This window comes from Copadichromis virginalis, linkage group LG10 (assembly GCF_057382275.1).
Source record: "Copadichromis virginalis isolate Kocher_CV1m ecotype Utaka linkage group LG10, C_Virginalis_male_GT1.1, whole genome shotgun sequence".
Classification (NCBI taxonomy): Eukaryota; Metazoa; Chordata; class Actinopteri; order Cichliformes; family Cichlidae; genus Copadichromis; species Copadichromis virginalis.
The window spans coordinates 22,660,857-22,680,799 of record NC_140627.1 but is presented as its reverse complement, the minus strand read 5'-3'; the positions used below and the strand labels follow the sequence as shown (position 1 = coordinate 22,680,799).

Genomic DNA, 19,943 nt, shown 5'->3' with positions numbered 1-19,943 from the left:
TCCCTGGAGAGAGAAGCGGATGAAAGGTAACGGAGGACCAAGGTGGCCAATTAGACGTGGCGGGAGGCGGGCGAGGTGGAAATGCACGACATCCTATTGGTCAGAACACATTAATGGCGGAACAGTGGAAAAGTTAATTTCCCTGTATTGTTTTCATTTATAAAAGAGAGAGAGAGAGAGAGAGAGAAAGAAGGAAAGAGGCGCAAGCTGGAAGCAAGCTGAAGCTAAACTTCAAATATAAAAAGAGAAAATTTTGAAAATAAAATGATCTATAAGAAGCGACTAATGTTTAAAATGTGCCTAAATAATAAAACTAAAATGTGGCAAGTTGCCTTTACAAAGAGTTAATGTTCTCAGGCCGGTGCAATGTGGATTGAAAGGAGCTAATCATTTCTAAGAGGCTCTGCCATGCAAAGCTATATAAACTACTTTTGTCTCATGCACAGAAAGTTTAACTAGGCACCTTTTTTTAATCTTACTGAAAGACACGAATTACTGAGGCCAAACAATTTGGGTGGTTTGGGATGTCATGAGCTCACTGTGAAGATATTCAGGGAAAGTCAGGTTACTCTAATGTCGTTTGTTACTGAGTCACAAACACTGTATGATCTCAGATTGCATTAGTTACTGTAAGCTCCATAAAGGCATATTCATGGACATGTAAAGGTATATTTAGTTCATGGACCACATTCAGTATAATTTAATTCTATAAACTATCTTCAAGCTAACTCTACAGTCAATATTTTTTCCTTAAACTCTGCATTGTTCTGTCTGTTCCTTTAAACTCCCTGATTCAAGATTAAATGAAGCACTTGGGGTGTCTCTTTTTAGTTATCCATCACCTCTGTGCATGTCACATGGTCTGACTAACAATCAACTGAAGTGGCAATCCACTGATAATATGGCAAAAAAAAAAAAAAAAGGACAGGATAACAGCAATGACAATAGCAACTAATGGCCACTTGGTGGCAATTCATTCACTGTGGAATGAAGCCTAGGCTTTGTCCTGGGTCAGCAGCCATCTGTGGTGTACACATCACTACATAGGGTTGATAAAATGATGTCACACTGTGTAAAAAGAGACTAGAGCTGGATAATTCAAATACAGCTTCATATGTGGTTCACCACTCTGATTACACACCACGACGGTTCATTATCACTGCTTAATGCAAAGTATTTTCACTAGATGTGGGAGTCACCAGTCACCCCACAAAATATGACCAGAATACTTCACTCACAATATATCATTGTGATTTTTTTTTTTGACATTTTCCAATATCCTGAGTGTTGCAACAACATATACTGCTATTTATAACTTTTTTTCAACTGCAAGTTATGTCCTCAAAGTTAAACTATATCGGTTTTATCCAATAAGCTCAAGTTAACTCTCGTCAGGTATGTTTTTTTGCTGCAGAGTGAAATTGTCACATTTACACAGGAGTTACTTCAAACTGCAAGTGTTTGCAGAAAGGTTTCCTCCTATCAAGAGAGATGAGTACTTTTACTTTGTAATGTATATTGTGACTCCAGGACCTAACTTGTATTTGTATTTATTTAGGGTGTTTTATCTTTTCATTCTAGCAAGATTTGCCATTCTGATATTAAGTTTGGAAACAACAACAAACAATAATTGCAAGAGTTCATTATGCTTTACTACCACAGACAAATTTTGTAGACTGTTTCTTGAGATTGCATATTTAGAAATGAGGTAATCTTCCTTGTGCAAACTGTTTTAAGGGGGGAAATACTTCAGTCTAGATGGGTGTTAGTCCCATTTTAGTTTGCAGGCCACATACAGTATCATTTGATCTCATTTACCTCAAGCCACTAAAACTCACTGCATAATTACATTTCCAAAATTTTCCTTTCCTGTGTAAAGAAGTACACGGATTTTCTGAAAACATTTGCATTTAGTGAATCATCCAGACTTTTAACAGACTGAGATGTCTGGAAAAAATAGGAACAATTTCAACAATGGTCTGTTTTTCCACATTCAGTCAGCGTGTCATCGCAGAGAAATGCGTCTGCAGGGCCCCTCAGCTTATAAATATTACTTCAGTGTGGGATAGCAAGGTTAAATTGACAATGACTCAGACATTTGGCTTCGACTAAATTAACAGCTCTGATCACCACCCTTATGATGTGCTTGATTTTTTGCAACATGATGTGTTCCTGGTGAAAAATATGTCAAAAAGTCCACTAAAATAAGCCCTCATTCCCTGCAAGAATGCACTCTTTAGAGAAAGCAGTTCTGTTTTGTGTTTGTTTAACTGGTGCTCACTTCATTAAGTACACCTGTTCAACTGCTTGGTGACCTGGCAACAGCGTGTGGTCCAGGAGGACCTGCCAAGGTTCAAATGAAGCATCAGAAAAGGAAAGCAAGGGGATTTATTTTAGGGACTTTGAACAGAGTGTGGTTGTTGATGCCAGATGAATTAAGAGTTCCGGAGGCAAAACATGAAATTTATATATTGTTAAGACACAAAACACATCAGTTGCTTTAAACTACATCAAGTAGAAAATCTAAAGCTGATGGAAATGGGGAGAAAAAAAGAAACAGCACTCTATTAAACATATCCATATATATTTTATTCTCAATACGGCAAAATACAAAGAATATTCAGGACAGACTTTTATTAGTCACAATTAATACTCACTTCACAAGAATGCTTTTAAATTACATTACCTAAGTTTGAAGATCAAACTTCAATGAGTACCTTTAATCATATTGCATCCATCATATATAGCATCTCTATCATCAGTTCTCTTAAAACTAATCCAATTTAGATTATTGTACATAGTGTATGCTGCTGGTCTCGGCTCTGAGACAACTTCTAGAAAAAAAAAGGTGTTATACAACTTACTGTATAAACTGCTACAACTGGTTTTGATGTGTAGAGAAATACCTCTGTTTCAAAAGACATGTTGGACCAATTGTTCAAAAGAGACACATAGTAAATATACCTCTCTGAGGAAGAAACAGACATGGTTTTACAGAACAGACTGTACACATGCCATCCATCCATCCCATGAGATCAACAATATACACTTCATGAAAAAGTACACAGCTCCATATCAAATACAGAGAAGACAAAATATTCGCACTTGGATCGAGAGACGTTAATGATTATGCGGCGACTGTGATACTGAGACAGTGAAGCAGAAGACAAAGAATACCAGCACAGTTAGAAAAAGGACTGAGAAAGCATTTGATATACAGAGTTAACAGACTAGGAGTGTAATCTGTAACCACTTGGAAGAAAAAAAAAAAATGTGCATAAAGTATATCTCACAAGTATATTTACAGCATTTTTAAATTTAATAAAAATGTCAACCTGTAGTAGAAATTCACCCTTAAAGAAATGTTATATTTACAATTTATACATTTGTATTTAAATAGAAACATGCAAGTGTTAACATTTTCCTACTGAATAAAAAAAACAAACAAAAAAAACCTCATCTTACCCTGGATTCTTTCAAGTTAGAATTAATATTAATTACAATGAAATCTCATCCTGAACAACCCCGTTACATTTACACCTTCCCATTTCATAAAACGGTGCTCATTAAAAAGGCAAAATAGGAAAGAAACATTAAGCAAAAGGGGCAGAAAAATAAATAAGTATGAGTAGCAAATCGTTAAAAATTCTCTCTAATGCTAAATTTTTATTTTTTTCGTTTTAGGATATTTTTTTTTAATTCATTTCTTTTTTACATTTGAGTACAAGATAGTGTAGGGAACACAAGGCGCTGACCTCTACTTACAAAGTGTACCAGTGTATGAAGACATTGACTGGGCTGGCAAAACCCACAGAGGAATTCCTATGAGAAAAGTGGCCTCCAGCTTTAAGTAGAAAATGGCTAAAGCCATCTGTGTTTGGTTATAAAATCAGATCTATACACACACATCCATGCACCCACACATGAATGCGCACGCACACACACACACACACACACACAGCCAAGCTCGCATACTAAACCAGTACACAAAATTGCAATAGCTAAAGGCATTGGATTTGAGTTCAACAGGTTTCTCACTGAGGTGGGAAAAAGAAAGTGGGGGACAGAGGAATCCCAAACATAAAAATATAATTATTTTTTCCACAGAAACAGTTTCTTTTTTTGTAAAAATCCTGCATAGATTAAAATAATACCTCCTATGACTTGCTTCTTTTTTTTTTTTTTTTCAAGTGTAAGAGAAAATAACAGTATCCCTTCCTACAACAAAGGCCAGGGAGCCAGTAAAAGAAAAAAAATGACAAGGAAAAAAAACAGGGAAAAAAAGGAAGGGTCAAACCTGGGCCAAACAGCATTTTGTTTAGTCTTGACATGCAGGGGGAAAAATAAATTAAAAAAGGCATTATAGATCTTTCTGGCACGTTCTTGTCCAGCCAAAACAAAATGAATGCCATCTGGTCCAGGCTTTAGTATTTCCAGCATATTTTGATAGAAAGTGGGCTTGAAACAACCAAAATGGACAGTTCATGTAAGTGAATTACTGTAAAATCCAAATGCCAACTAAAAATCAACGCAATGTTAACATACTGCGCCAGCTACTATCTTGTAATACAAGTGCGATTACAGTTTGACAACTTTAAATAGGAACATATACAAATACTTGTTCTTATAACCTCTGTTGTAACCCTGCTTTATGCGTCTGACATGTTATACTTTTGCTTGGCTAGAAGGAAGTAAAAGAAACTGGTTGGTATATAAATAAAATCTATATTGGTTTTTATACTTTTTCTTGAAATATATAATGATAGATTTAAAACTCTGCTGTATAAATACAACACTGATCATCTGCATCGCTGATGAGTTCCATTCCCCAGACAACATATTTCCCTTCAAATAAATTAGCTTCTGTTCAGCCAAATTAGCGGCAACTTAGGCCCAGTTTTTATAAAATGTACTGTGACTGCATTGGATGTGGACATGATCTTCAATACTTAAACACTCCCTGCTGTTCCCTAGAAAAATAGAATAACACTGATTTGGAAACAGCTCGTCCTCTAGGAAACTTTTGAATGAACAATGCCGCTACGAGTGGGAAAGAATTGTGAAGCTTCAAAGAGGCGGAAAATCTCAACGTTTGCCATCATCAATCTTGCTGAGGTCTCCCGCTAGCGACCCCTGGAGGCCATGTGAAGCGTTTAATTTATTAGAAAGGGCAATCACATTTCATGATTCTGAAAAATGAAATGGCACTTTTTGAGCCAAGTACACCGATCAACAGATGTCCTAAGGGATCATTAATAAATATGTGTGTGCCCCACGAAATCTGCTGTGCACAGTAGCCCTTCCTTCAGTCCTTAAATCTTCAGTGGGATTCTTCAAGGTTTAATTTGTGGTGACCAACACCATCTTTGCAAATACATAAAAAACAAAACAAAAACAAAACACAAACCCAGTAAATGCTGCAAGAATAACTGCTGAAACAACTGTTAAGTGTTAAAAAGACAAAAAAGTAAAAACTGTGAAAAGAAAAGAAAAATAATTGAATCAGATATGACCGGTGACTTTTCCTGTAGCTGACATACAAGGCACAGAAATGATAAAGAGAAACCTTCATTTTTAAAGCACCTTTGGTGTTCATGGGAGGTACTTTGGTGAAACAAAGACAAATAAAAAGTTCAAAGCCAAAGTAGCCTAAAAACCAAAGCAGAGTTTTAGTGTATTCATAATAAATAATTCACCCAGTGCTTCCATGCTGAAGAGATTAAAAACATGGCCTTCGAAGATTTCTTAAGAATGCCGATATATAAGCTCTTCTGACTCCTGCTGCAGTTTGGATGCTTCTCCCTGTGTGGTGCCGTCGAAGGTGAGAGATGCTCTAAATTGCTCAGTGTTGGTATTTTTGTCTTGGTTTTTTTTTTTTTTTTTTGGCAAGCTGGTGTAGGAAATGGACACAGTGTTGGAGATATGTCTGAGAAGTTCATCACACGTGTGTGTAAATGGAGGACCAGAGGAGGGTTGTGTTTGTGTGGCTGTCTTTTTTGAGGGCATGCGTGCGTGCGTTTGTGTGTCTGTCTCTGAGCAGATGTTGCCAAACACAAGAGGCTGAGGTGTGGGTGTGTGGAAAAGCAGCTTGCAGGGAGTGAGTCCTCGCTAGGGACTAACTTTTGCATCCAAGCGCAGCCAGTGGAGGCCCTGCCGAGTGTAACGCACCAGTTCTGTCATGCTGCTGGTGTTGAAAATCAGAGGTCCCATAACTTTGTCCAACTCTGTGAAGAAGTCTGGAAAAGAGGGAGAAAGAAAGCGAGTGAAAGACTGGTTAATAAAATGACAGAAGACTGATAAATTAGGTCCTATTACCAACCAGACCACACAGAGTTAAGTGCAATCAAGGGTTTTAACGTACACCGATTGTAGAGACAAAAAACATTTTCACAATTTGTCACATTTGTCAACATGTGTGACGGGAAAAACCAGCCAAAGGACACAGACTGAGAATCCCAGCTGCACACAAAAACAGCCAAGCAATGAGGCAATCAAGAACAGCCCGATGTTTCAATGTTTCCAATGTTTGTTATCTTCACTCTCCACAAATATCTCAATACTAAGTCAAAAAAAAAAAAAAAGGAAAAAAATCTGATTTATTGAAGATTTAATCTGAGGCATAAACTGCAAGAAAAAAGACAATAAACTATTTGGCCTCAAATCCTCGTCCAGCAAACCTCTCAACTATGAGGGGAAAACCCCAAAGTCAGCGCGCGCGCACACACACACACACACACACACACACACACACACACGGCGGTGAAAACTGGCCAGACAGCTAGGGAAAATTGTGCACTTAGTGATGCTGCTGACTTTTCCATCTTTAGATTGTGGCGATAACGTTGTGTGGGCTGTGGACGATCGAGGGTTTCTTGTAAACGCAGTAGTTTTTAAATCAGAAGTTCAGTCAATCACAAACATACTTCGAGCTATGAAATTTGCATTATTACTATATTGCAATGATTCGAATTCAAAAAACAGTTTGACATCTGTAAAAAAAATGAAAACACATTTTATTTATAGGTAGATAAATAAAATCCGTTTTTGCACATTAATCTAGAACACAGATGTTAGATTGTGGGCCAGATACGGCCCACTTTGATCTTAAGTGGGTCAGAACAGGGAAACTCCCCTTTCCATCATTGTAAAGAACTTTAACTACACATTTACTCTCTGTTATCTTAATATATTCAGTTCTTTTTAAAGTTGCTTAGATAGCACCAATTCACAACAGTCACCCATATTATATTAAAATATGTACTATTAAGTAATATAAGAAAAAGAAGTGCAATCTGAAGAAATGTTGCTCTAGTAAATGACACGTCTGTTGGCACGACCTAAGTGTTCTGGTAGCTCATTGCCAAGACTCCTGTATATTTATAAAATATATAAAAGCTCTAAAATAGAGATGAGAGGAAAGAAACGTTGAAAAAGAGGCATGCTAGGATCGTCTGATAGCAAATTAGTCCTATTTGAAGCTGTTTTTAAACTTGGAAAGAGCCCAAAACCCCCCCCCCCCCCCCACAAAAAAACCCAAAAACTAACAGTACATTAACCATTTAAAAAAACAAAACTATCTGCTTTTTTACTTTAAATAAATAAATAACAGGAAAACAGACCGAACAAACTCATTGCCTTTATGGTAAACAGATCTCAAGGCCTACTCGGAGACAGGAAAAACACTTCATTACCAAAACATTTCTGCAACCAGGGCAAATAAAACCTTCAAATTAGTCATAAAATGCAGCTGGGGAAAAAAATTCAACAAAAAATGGTCTGCATGCTCGATCAGCCAACCTGCTGCCCATTTGTATAGATCTATACTCAAATCTCTTTACACAGTGGGTGCAAATACTGCTGGCAAACATCTATGAAAAACCTTACTGCTGCTGCTGAGCTATTAAAGATGTAGAAAATAGCAGCTCAGGATATATAGTTCTAGATCCCATCTGTGTTTGCTTTTAAACATAAATTTAAAAGTCCAGAACAAAGACCATATGTCTCTTCCTTTTAACTAACAAGCAAATCCTTGTGTCGTATACCTTTTTGCTCTTTAGATAGTTGCTCAGCCTGGTCCCAGACCTCGGTGGCGTACAGGAAGTTGGAGGTGACCTGGACATAACTGGCAGCCATCTGGTGGATCCGCTGAGGTATGGTCACAGACGAGCTAGTGCTGCTGGTACTGCTGACTGCTGAGTAGCCACCCGCTGTGCCCGGTGAGAGTTTGGGAGATACTGGAGAGGGCATACCTGCCGTCTTACTGCATCAGGAAACAGAAGCAGACATGTCAATGAGTTTCCTGGCACTGTGAGGGAGAATCTGGGAGTCACTTGACAGAACAGCAAATAAGAACCTCTCCTTTACTTTATACATCAAAAGATGTAACAGAGGATGTGACTTACTTTCCCATTCCAGGAGAGGGAGCTTGGGTGTTGCTCAAAGAGTTCTGGAAAATGAAATAAGAAGAACATTATGCACACACAGAGGAAGCATGTTACATATTCACAGAGAAAAACGTCTTTCGTGGAATTTTACTGCACGTCTTTGGTTTTGAAGGTCTGCCAAGGAAATAAAGTTAATAATAAAAAGTACCTTTAGGTGTTCGGTGAGTGTTTTAGAGTATTTTAGAGCGCTGTCTTTTCTCAACTTGAACAACCGCAGGTAGAGAAGAGACTGGCATCGCAGGCTGGAAGCAAAAAAGGATAAATATTGATCTAAACTAAAGAAAGAAGCAACAAATATTTGAAATGTGTGGAAAGTTTAAGTTACACGGCCAGGTAATGAGTACTTGGAGTTGACAGCTGAAGACAAGAGTCCACCACCTGATGTTGTTCAGTGTACTCACCACAGCACAGCTAGCCTCTTGTCTGCTGGAGTAGCATCTGGGGCCATGTAGCTTTTTAACTTCATAGTGTATCTGGATGCAGAGATAATCAAGAGCTCAAGTTTTTAGGAGAAAAGGATTGAAGCAAATTAAGCACCTCCTTAAATATTGTACTTTTTAAAGGAGCACTCCATCCACTAAGTATCAAAACCCATGCAGCAGAGGCAGAGAGTTGTTTGTCAAAGCCTGGTGCTCACATTACCCACAATGCAAATCAACCATTAGCGTGGTGTGTTATGCAACTTGTGCCTCATGCAGCCCTGAGGTGCTTGGCCTTTGGCACAGAGATACAGGTTTTGTTTTTGTTTTTCTTGAACAACTACGTCCTCATATGTAGTGGTTCTCACCAGTGGAGGTCTCCTTTAAAGTGTAATTCTGCTGACAGTGATAAACACAGCTATGGCTGCCCTTACTTGATAAGCTCCACCGTTTCAGCATACATGGGGAAAGGAGACTTTGCCTCTTGAGCGCTCTTCTCCAGCGCGTTACCACATTCAATGAAAGACACCACAGCATCCAGATAGAAAACCGCCTTGTCAAAACGGTCAAACTGCAAAGGAAATTAAATAAATAAATAAAGAGGACACATAGTGATTAAATACTACCCACTCTTTTGAGACTGGGAGGACAAACTACCTTCACATGACAATAATTTGACATGGTTTTGGTCAGTAACATTAGATAAGTGACATGGTTTGAATATGACCTGGTTGGGATTGCATAAACTGATCATATCACTGAAGTAATATTATGCTGATGTAGCTTATGATCCTGATTTTGTGTTTAGAGAGAAAAGAAGAAAACAGCAACTAAATAATTAAACTTTGAGTAAGAATAAGATAATCCAACAGAGATGGCTATTTTGTAATGCAAGTGTGCATAACAGATACCAAACAGATCCACCTGCTCATCTACAGTGACCCGGTAATAAAAGCATTTTTATTACCATTTTTAAGGAAATCACGCAGAGCTCAAACTAAAAGCAGCTTTGAAAACTAAGTAAAATTTCACAGTCACCACAAAAAAGTCACTGTGAAATCACTTTCTGCATAAAAGGAAACCTCTTATTATATGTAACATAAAGCTCCATAGAAAATGTCATTTAATGTTTTAAAGTCTTCTCAATTACACCAGTCATTGGGGTCTTGCTCTTACCAGTGCATCTGCATTGTGTTTAAGTTTCTTGGCCTCCTGTAAGTAGTGATCTGCTGAATGGACCCTGAAAGAGAATAATGAGAAGGTTTAACAAATCAAATCATTTAAGTGTTCTTGACACTGTGGCGTGCTTTTTATATCCACTAAACGTAGAAACTTGGAAAGAATGTCATAAAAAAAGTCTCTTAACTCCTGAAATAGCTCTTATCTCATTAAATCAAAATGTGAAGTGAAAAGGTAGGAAAATAAGAAGCAAGACTATGTTGTTGCGTTACCACGGCATTAAAAAGGCAGCGATTCCCAGCAGAGAGCCTTTTAAAATGGAAATTAACATAACTTTTCTGGCATGCAGGCACATCTATTCATGACCTCCCCAACCTCCTGCAGCTTTATGCATCAAAGGCAACTCTAGATCCCCACAGCAGTTCTTTCTCTGTGCCCCGCTGAGGGGTTATCCACAGTGGAAAGAGCTCCTCTTACCTGTCCTCAAACACCAGCTTGGATCTCTGAGACTTGGAGCCGTCTGTGGAGAGCGGGGGCACAGCCAGCTGGTTATCGCAACCCTTTGAGGATTTCTCCTGCAGAGAAGTATGGGGAAAATAACATTTTAGGGAAAAATAAGCTTTTTTAAAAAAAACAGACTTGCAGAACAGGACAGAGTCACAACAAGTTAGAGGTTGATCTTATACAAATGTAAAACAATCCCACCAAAAATCAGTGATTATGTTATAGTTGTAGATACACACTGCAAGCCATGACCTTTGCTACTCCCTTTCTACCCTCAACGACAACTTCCTCCCCACTCCATGCATGCTCTGGTATTTAAATTGCTCAGGGAAAAACACTGCACAACTGGCAAGATGAAAGTCTGCCCTATCTGCAACATTTGATAGGTATCAGAGATAACAAAGGCTTCTCATGCCTACCTTGCAGTCACGTGTGCTGCGCCCTTTTTCCTCTCCTTTTCTATGTTTGGAGGTGGAGCTGCCCTTGGTGCTGTGGCTCCCTTCTTTTCCACTTCCTGTCCCGCTGGACAATGACGTGGAGGACTGGCTGACTGTCCGCTTTCGACTGGGATGCTCTGCCTTAATTGTCCGCATGGAAGGAGAGGGGACTGGCTCCTCTTTCTTTTCCGAAGACCTTTTAGAACTGAGTGGGATTTAAATCAGTATTTCATTATGCATTGTGTCAAACTAGGCTCAACATAAAACATTAAAACTAAAAAGTTAAATATTAACATTTCATGTAATTATAAACAAAGAATGCAGATATGGAGCATAATGGCTAACAGGTACAGCTTGAAGGGGCTCAGATATAATAATAAACTCACTACATTAAGCTGTTATGATGCTCATTAGAATTTACAGGGTTTATTTTGTCTTTTGTGTGATTATCGGAAAAGGCAAAATTAACTACTACTGTCACATTAGGCTCCTGGCTTACAGAGGGTTTACTGGTAATGATATTCAGGACAAAAGCTAAGATTACTCACTCTTTACTGCTGCTTTTATGATGGGATGTAGATTTATCCTCTAGCTTGATCCGCTTGGTCTCTGGCTTTGTGCCTTCCTCATTAGTCTAAAGAAAGATGAGAGAGAAAAATAAAAAGCAGGGTGCATTAAAGAAAAAGTCAGATTTAATAATAGGTTACACGCCTCCAATTATTATCGGAAGACGCCAACTCATGCAGGTATAGCTCAACTATGCCAGCTCACTGTTATCCTAAATGACTGTTACATTCCAAAATATCCAGTCACAAAGATTTTAATTCTCCATCTTTGGTAGTTGTGTGGCTATGATTAAAGTAAAATGCACAGTCATCTAACAGCGCTAAATCCAGGTCTGGATCTCAACCAGAATGTAGTCAATTGTTCTTTGGCTCAAATGCACTTTCTTGCTTTAATGGAAATCTGTCTGTGTGCTATTCCAAGAGATGCTATACGGGGGGGGGGGGACGACCTTAATAAGTGAAAGGGATACTCAATAACAAGCTTTTCTATTTTACTTTGCTTTCAAGTAGAAATACAATGTATTTCTTACAAAAAGCACTGAAATTTGCTCTACCTTGTGTTTCCTCTTGGCCTTGCTCGAGCTTTTCTCAGAGCTCTGTTTGCTGAAGTCTTTGCTGTCCCTGTCGAGAGAGTCTTCCCTCTCCACTTTTATCTCTGCAGGTTCCTTGTAGGGCCGCCCTGGGATTCTGGACAGCAAGCTGAGATCTATGGGAAACAGGAAGGAAAAGGGTAGGGTATGCTTAATTTGGTTCAAAGTAAAGAAATCCCTTTGGTTCAGTGCCCACTACACCTTGACATATTCTCTGGACTTTTTACAAGACTTGCGAGCAGTTTCGACTAACCTATCTTGACTAATAAAACTTGCTGCTGAGGCTGTCTTGCAGGGTAGCGGTCCTCGGGGTCACTGAGAGGAGACAGCAGCCCTCTCTCTTCCCCAGGCGAAAAAACGCACACGGGTGTCCTGATACTCTCTGTGTACTTGGGTGTCTGGGATGAGGACGGGATGCTGTCGTTTCCTTCGGAGTCTGATGATGAAAAGTCTGTGTCAACAAATTCACGAGATTTCTGAGAAGTCTTGGTTGCTGCCTTGGGCTTGCGCTGGGCTGCAGTGCTGGAGGGAGTAGTAGTGGGCCTCGGCGAGGATTTGGGTTCTTTTTTATTGCTTGGTTTGCGTGAACCCTTCGTAGCAGCTTTGGGCTGATGAGGTGGTATCTCTGGAGCCGGCTCACTCTCCACTCTCAGACCTCCCTTTGGTTCCTCTACCACAGGAGGCTTCTCAGATTTTTTAGGCTGCTTTTTACCCACTCGAATACGTGGATTTGTGCCACCCTCGCTCTGTGCGGGTGACTTTTGCCGGCCACGGCCACCTTCTGCACCTTTCTGGGCTGCCCGCAGGTCCCTGCTTGGGGTGGGTGCTGCTGAATCTTTTGACCCCCCTCCTTGGCTACTATAGCTGCGCCCTGAGCTGTTATCTCGGCCATCTTTCTTGAATTTGGGTGGGACGTTATTGTTGTCCAATGGGGATGAAGGTGAGGACTGCTTGGCTTTCTTGAACCAGTTGTCCAACTGCCACTTGTTTGCCATGGGTTTTTCAGGCTGAAGGGGCACAGAGGGGAGCACAGAATTAGGAAACAGTCTCACTGATTGAACTCCTAACAAAATATAAGAGTCTAGAAGAAAGTACCATATAAATATTCAATCCAAAAAGAGAAGTGGACAGTGTGAAAACTGGTTCATACAATCCTTAATCAACCAAGCGGTATTACAGCTCTGTATAAAATAACTGAAAAATTATTACTTCAGGGGAGGCAGGCCGTGGTTGCTCGTTGGCTTCGCTGTCTGTCGTGCTGCTTTCGCTCTCGCTGTCAGAGCCCGAGCTGCTCTCTGAGCCACTATGGCTGCTGGAGTCGTCCCTTGATTGCTCAGCTGCTTCGCTGTTATTGCTGTTCAATAGGAGAGCATTAAACATTGTCATTGTGGTGTATGAGCAAACATCTATACCTCCACATAAAGATTTTAAGTGATCAATAATGGTATTTTACGGTCGAGTCACTAAAAACCTGTGTATGTTGAGATTATTCGTTACCGCAGCAAAAATCTGAATACTTATGTATGCATTTTTCAGGGTTTAGAATCAGTCAGCATAAGGCTATTAATGCAACCTGTGTAGTAGCTGCTCAAGAGTCCTTGGGTAGTTCATAGGTTTCGATGCTTTAACTGTCAAGCCACAAGGTGTGCATAAAAACCCCAAGATTTGCATTCTCTGTCTTTCTCCACACACTCAAAGCAGCTTTGTTATATATTCAGTTTTTAAAAAAAAAAAAAAAAAAAAAAAAATGTATATATATATATATATATATATATATATATATATATATATATATACATACATACACACACACTTTGCATCCAGCAAAAATATGGTTTTATATTTCAGGCATCACTATGTCATCAAGGTGCAGTTAACACATAAAGACAAGACACAAAATGGCTGAAAAAGAAGAAGAAAGCTACTCGAGCTGTGAAGTTTTTCTTTCAAGATTGGGAAAATGATTCAAAGTTAAAACAGTAAGTCTCAACATAGGACTTAGATAAAACTTAAGGACTTAAAAAATGTTTTCTACAGTTTACCTTGCTGATGTGTTCCTTGAGGCATTCTTGGCAGAGTCCTGTTCTCCATCACTGTCCTCACTGCTGCTTAGCCTTAGGTCTTCCTCCAACCTACTGAGATACGGGAATCATTTGTTATTCTTTATATGTCGCCACAGTCGTTTGGAGTTACTGTGATTACTTTTAGCTTCTTAACTCAAATATTTATTGTTCAACTATTCCACTCACTACTGACAAGAAAAGAGAAAAAGAAGGTTCAAAGATGAAGCACTTACGTGGGCTGGTCATCGCAAGTTTTGGCTTGGTGGCTACTCGAGCTCTTTGATGAACTGCCTCGCTCTAAAACACACATAAAAAGATTTATATGTATTGATTGAAAGCCTAGAACATATGCATTTAACTTTACTTCACTATTTTATGTGTGTGTAATACTCACTGTGCCCACTTGGAAAAGGGTGAGTATCCTGAAATTAAAAAGAGGTGTTAACTTATTTTCATGAATCTCTGCGTTATTATATGACTTTGCATTCATGCGAAAGATGCCATGATACATTCAATACAAGCAGTAAGTAACAAGTTGACTTATCACATTAAGTAACCTTCCAAAAAACCCTCCTTTTCTTGTCTTATGCAAGGTTTGATTCATACAAATGGAAATAGTTCATCACAACGCAATCACATTAATCAAACAGACACTGCTGCTGACCTTGGTGGGGAATGGAAACTTGGAGGGCTCTGTTTTACAGGGAGTGTGGATGGCCGTCAAAGGAGGGGGCCATGACTGAGTCATTTCCTGAATTTAAAAAAGAGAGAGAAAAGAGAAGGGAAAAAATCCATTAAAATTAGCTTTAAGGTGTGAGTAATCTTGATGGTTCATTCAATTATTTGAAGCAGATGGCTTTTCTATGAAAATGAGAGTTGTGTCTGTACCTTCAGAATTTCGTCGACACAGTTGGCATCACCGGATCCCTAAAGACAGAAACAGCATGCTTATGAGACGTATAAACAACACGATCTCAGTACAGCATGTGTGAGGTGGCTTCCATTTTGAGCCCTATTAGTCATCCTATAGGCATTTTCTGAGAACTAGGAGTTCATTCAGACCATGTGTAACAAGCTGAGAGGTCCTTCAACGTAATCATTACATCATTAAATCAAACACATGCCACTTCTCTGACATAGTAAGCTATAAATTCTACACAAGCCGTTGGTAGGTCGTTTCTAATGTACAATCAGGGTTACACCAGAGGGACACCTCTTGTTTTGAGTCAAGGCAGAAATATATATATTTCTGTGGGTCTAAGAGAAAATGAAGGAATGATCACAGCATGCAACATTCAAAAAGGCAAAAAGCTGCTCTTGAGGTGATATACAAACAAAGAGCACATTCTTTAAATAGTCAACATACCAGGTTCACAACAGCATGAGATTGAGACTCAGGTCTTACCTCTACAGGTTGGGAAGGGATCTTAAGTTTGGCAAGCTTGGACTTCATCTCTCCCACAGTGCTGCTATGCGACTGTCCAGTGTAGCTTTCCGCTTGCGAACTCTTAGGTTCTGCTGTTTCCTGGCCATCCATAGGCCGCACATAGGCTGTTGGTTTTTGCAGCATTGTGCTGGGCTTGGACATGAGAGATGGGGGAAAGGCCTGACTTGAGTGCTGTCCACTGGGGAAGGACGTGTGAACCCGTGAAGGTGAGTCCCAGTTGGCCTCTCTGTCTCGCGGTGACTTTGAGCGGTAGCGGTCCTTGTTGTGATGCTGCTCAGCAGACAAAGAGCTCCGCGAGTGACTACTGGAGGAACTTAGAGAGCCCTTTGCCGGACTTGACATGTGTGACTTCGAGTGATCGGAACCTCCGCTGTGTTTACTTGACTTTTTTTCCCGCACCTCCCCTCTCTGGCTACTGTTGCTGCTGCTGCCTCCGTTGCTCCTCTGGCTGCTGTGCCCGCCCTGGAGTCCTGAGCGTTTCTGGGACTGGGATGAAGATCCGCCCGCTGCGGGGCCAACAGGGGTCCACTTACTGCTCTGGCTGCTGCCGCCACACCGCTGGTCCCCACCAAACAAAGGTGGACCCGACTTCTCCTCAGAGGAAGACGAGCTGTTGGATGGTTTACTATTAAGTTTTGGAATGGTGTCACCAATTGGCTCTTTCATTTCGTCGTAGTTGCCCAGCATGCTCTGAATACGGCTGGACAGTTTATCTTCCTTGCTCACCTGCAGAGTGAAGCAGAGACAAACAAACAAAGAATAATTATTGTGGAGAACACGAGTGAAAAGAGGGAAAGCAGAGAAAAGAGAAGTTGTTCAACATTTGAGGTAAAGGCGCTCAACCAAAAACAGAGGCGCAGTGAGAGGCCTAAACACAAAGTTCACTTTTTCAGACTGAGCCCAGATCTGTCCAAACCCATCTGCGAACACAGTTACGCTCTGCCCAGACACCCACCACAGAAGATAATCAATCACTGTAAGGCCACGAGTTCCAGCCGACCTGTTTGCAATCAGCCCGTGACAAAAGTCTGTGTAGAGTATCCAGTTTCACACGTAGCCTCACGCTTCAGTTTTGTTTGACAGAGTCACACCGAGGGTGAAGAAATACTAGCCGTTATCTGCAGCAGGAAATGTAACTTAGCTTGGTCATAACGTGCACTCCACTACCTCCGGTCTGCGCTGCCTGGCTCACATATGCGCAGCTAGGTATCACCTATTTTTCTTAATGGCTGTTGGTTTCGATTTTGTTTTAGGCTGTTTTGTTTTGAACAACTGCACTGTTGCTTTCACATAACACACCATTGTTGCGTTATGTTTAACTGAGGAAATTTCTGAGAGGAAAACCTTCAGATTGTAACTCTGTCAAAGCTTTTTTTTTCTTTCTTGATAAACAATGGTGTATAGTGGTTGTTCAACTGCTGAAACTTTCAGAGGAAACCTCCAAGATGACCACAGGAACACTTTTCACCTTTTGGTTCCTGTGTGACAAAAACACTTAGTCCTGCAGCAGTACGGTCTTTAAAGCAGAAATAAATAACTTCAATCATTCACACTTCAACAATAACAAGCTACAAAGAACAAGCCGCTGATTGCCATCTCTTCAACATTTCTTCTGCCATTTTGTGATATCCGATAATAACAGCCACAAGTTTTTGTTTTTAATCTGACACACATTTAATTTGCCTATTTTTCGATGCAGACAAATGTTCTTAATAGATTTTTAATTTGCTGAGTCACTTTGGCTTTTTCGGGTCCAATTATATCCTGGTACCGTTAGGGTGAAAGCACCTACCCCGTCATATAATTTGAGGGATCCCTGATTTTTATTTTTATTTTTTAAGGAGCCTTTCTAAGTGAAAAGAACATGAAAAACAATATGCGGCTTCATAGATAAGCTTTTATTCTGTGCCGCTGAGAGAGTGCGTGAACTCTATGCCATAAAAATGTTACTGCTGTGCTGGTCTACATCTGGGAGGGCACAGCTGCAGCTGCGTGCACACATGGCCTTTAATACAGAACACTAAACTTCCACTTAGTGGAGCATGACAGAGGAGAGAAAAGTCAAACTAAAGCTTATATAAGACTCGCACAAGTAGAGAAAACTCTATTGGACAGACTTAAGCAGTTTGCTTGTTCCAAAATTCTGCTCTGATACTGCAAAGACTGAACACCATCTTGTTCTTAAACATAGTATCAAGTGTGTGAAAACAGCAGATCACAATGTACAAGGGTGAAAAGCTTCTTCCTTTGTAAAGGTCAAGGAGTTTTCCATCTTTAATGTCAGCTTTTTTATCTTTGTTGTGGCCCAAAACACTCCTCACTTACCTCTGGTGGCTTTTCAATTCCCAACCTGTCAGAACACATTCCTCACTGCCTCTTTGATGGCCAGCTCGAGCTAAAGAGAGAAGCCACTTACATCTGCTCAAATCTGGTTAGTGGCAAAGATTAGACCAGTACAGAGAACTCAAATCCTCTTTACAATTATATTGGCCGGGCAGGAGCCTGAAGCTGGCTGGCCTACATCTATGTGTGTCTGCAAGCACAAGAGGAAGCTCTGCAAAGAGGAGGCATGTTTTCTGGTCTTTAGTTTGCTTTCAACAACTGTAATGCCAAAAAGCTACCCAAAGCCAGGTGTTTTTAAACTGTGCTGTATTTAGTGCAGAGTTGGTGAACTGCTCACAACTATCTGACAAGTATGTAACTCAAACCTCAAATCTTTGTAGAAACATTTGCGCTTTTAATCCATAATTATGATTAGAACAAACACTGCACACAAACCTACCAATTTCCTCTTGAAATCGATGTTGCTGGTGTTCCATCTACTTTCTTAAATAGATAACTATCATCTCTGATATCATATCTCACAGTACAATAATATTGAATGGGTTGCATTGTTGTATTTTGTCATGTTTCTCAGGTCTTTGTCTGAATTTCTACGAACATTATTGCTAAGGATTGTCTTATTGCATTGGAGTCACACTGGGTTAAATATGTACACTTGGGTTTTAAGGGGTATTTATTATTTTCTTTTTTTTTTTTGGGTTGTATGGAAGCCCCAAACGCAATTTCATTGTTCTTGACAATGACAATAAATAAATAAATACTAAAATACTAAATAAATATCTTGCTTTTGGGCGGACAACAACACTTCTGAGAAAAACTATAGACTTCAGGCCTCAATGTATTTTCTCCTCCAACTTGTAATTCAGCTCAGTTTCACTGATACATACTGAGAAGAATAGCCTTAAACTTGCTTTTGGGCTATAGTTCACCTTAGTAACAGTGTTACCTGCCTGACGATCCAGATTAACATTTCAGTTGATGTAAATCTACATTTCTAAATAGTTTAGCTCTTGGAACGTGCTTGTTTAAGCTAGCAAGACTTTCCGAAACAGCAGTGTTGTGCTGAATACTAGATCGCTGTAATAGTGTGCAGGAATTTCCCACATTGTAATTGCTTAATTTGCAGGAACTGATTATTATTATGCACAGTCTGACACCTTGCATTTCCAGTCACTGTTACAGACTCCCTTAATATTACTAACCACTTAGGTGCCAGATAAAGTGAACGTGAGTTGAACAAACTTACCACTTTGTAGGGTTCGGGGAAGAGAGGGGAATTTGCTGGGAAGGCCTCTCCTCCTCCCTGCTGGATTTCTTGATTTCGCCTTTCTCGTTCTTTCATTCGGAGCACATTCCGGTCCTCACGGTTCATGTTGCTATCAACACAGAAGAATAACAAGGTAACATAATGAGAAAGAAATAATAAACAAACAGTGTATGTCTTTGCTGAACACGGATGCCTGCAGGGGCAGTATATTATGAAAATGAGATCTCGGAGACAAGTGCGGAAGAATTAAGCAAACATATAGTCTTGTTAAAAAGTCAGCTTGGAAAAATAGAAATGGTCAGTTTTTTCTCTTCTTTTTTACCCTTTACCATTTAAAAGAAAACAAAACAAAAAAAACAATAAAGTCACAACAACTATTGAGAAAGATCACACTACCGCTGTGCTCTGCTTTGACTCATTGTTAGCACAAACATAACTGTCATTAGTGAAATCCCACACGTATCATAAACAGGGGAAGTTGTGACCTATGGAGAAAGTAGGTTCTAATAAGCTTAGCCTAGTCTAGACACTGTGCAGTACCCTACTTCATCTGCAAATAATCTCCTTGTACAGATGGTCAGCACAATTTGCCCCCAGCTGAAACTACCAATTCAATGTTTTCACACAGTGAGAAGGCTGCAGTTTACATACTTTTTATCTCAAAACATCAACAGTTGCAGGAAA

At 39.8% G+C, this 19,943-nt stretch overlaps 1 protein-coding gene across 2 annotated transcripts in view; it reads right to left on the bottom strand.

The window, feature by feature from the left end:
- Positions 1-2,567: 2,567 nt before the first annotated feature.
- aff4 (AF4/FMR2 family, member 4) overlaps positions 2,568-19,943 on the bottom strand; it is a 29,395-nt gene continuing 12,019 nt past the window's right edge. For both annotated transcript variants that reach the window (XM_085470710.1, XM_085470709.1), the window contains exons 2-21: positions 19,239-19,368; positions 15,608-16,375; positions 15,091-15,129; positions 14,867-14,953; positions 14,597-14,624; positions 14,436-14,499; positions 14,182-14,274; positions 13,349-13,493; positions 12,393-13,146; positions 12,104-12,255; positions 11,532-11,617; positions 10,966-11,188; positions 10,520-10,617; positions 10,040-10,103; positions 9,298-9,434; positions 8,846-8,917; positions 8,593-8,686; positions 8,403-8,446; positions 8,043-8,260; positions 2,568-6,236 (exon numbers count right to left, since the gene is read on the bottom strand). In XM_085470710.1, the coding sequence (XP_085326836.1) occupies positions 6,109-6,236; positions 8,043-8,260; positions 8,403-8,446; positions 8,593-8,686; positions 8,846-8,917; positions 9,298-9,434; positions 10,040-10,103; positions 10,520-10,617; positions 10,966-11,188; positions 11,532-11,617; positions 12,104-12,255; positions 12,393-13,146; positions 13,349-13,493; positions 14,182-14,274; positions 14,436-14,499; positions 14,597-14,624; positions 14,867-14,953; positions 15,091-15,129; positions 15,608-16,375; positions 19,239-19,364 (3,420 nt within the window). In that variant the 5' untranslated portion in view covers positions 19,365-19,368 and the 3' untranslated portion in view covers positions 2,568-6,108. The remainder of the gene's footprint in view (positions 6,237-8,042; positions 8,261-8,402; positions 8,447-8,592; positions 8,687-8,845; positions 8,918-9,297; positions 9,435-10,039; positions 10,104-10,519; positions 10,618-10,965; positions 11,189-11,531; positions 11,618-12,103; positions 12,256-12,392; positions 13,147-13,348; positions 13,494-14,181; positions 14,275-14,435; positions 14,500-14,596; positions 14,625-14,866; positions 14,954-15,090; positions 15,130-15,607; positions 16,376-19,238; positions 19,369-19,943) is intronic.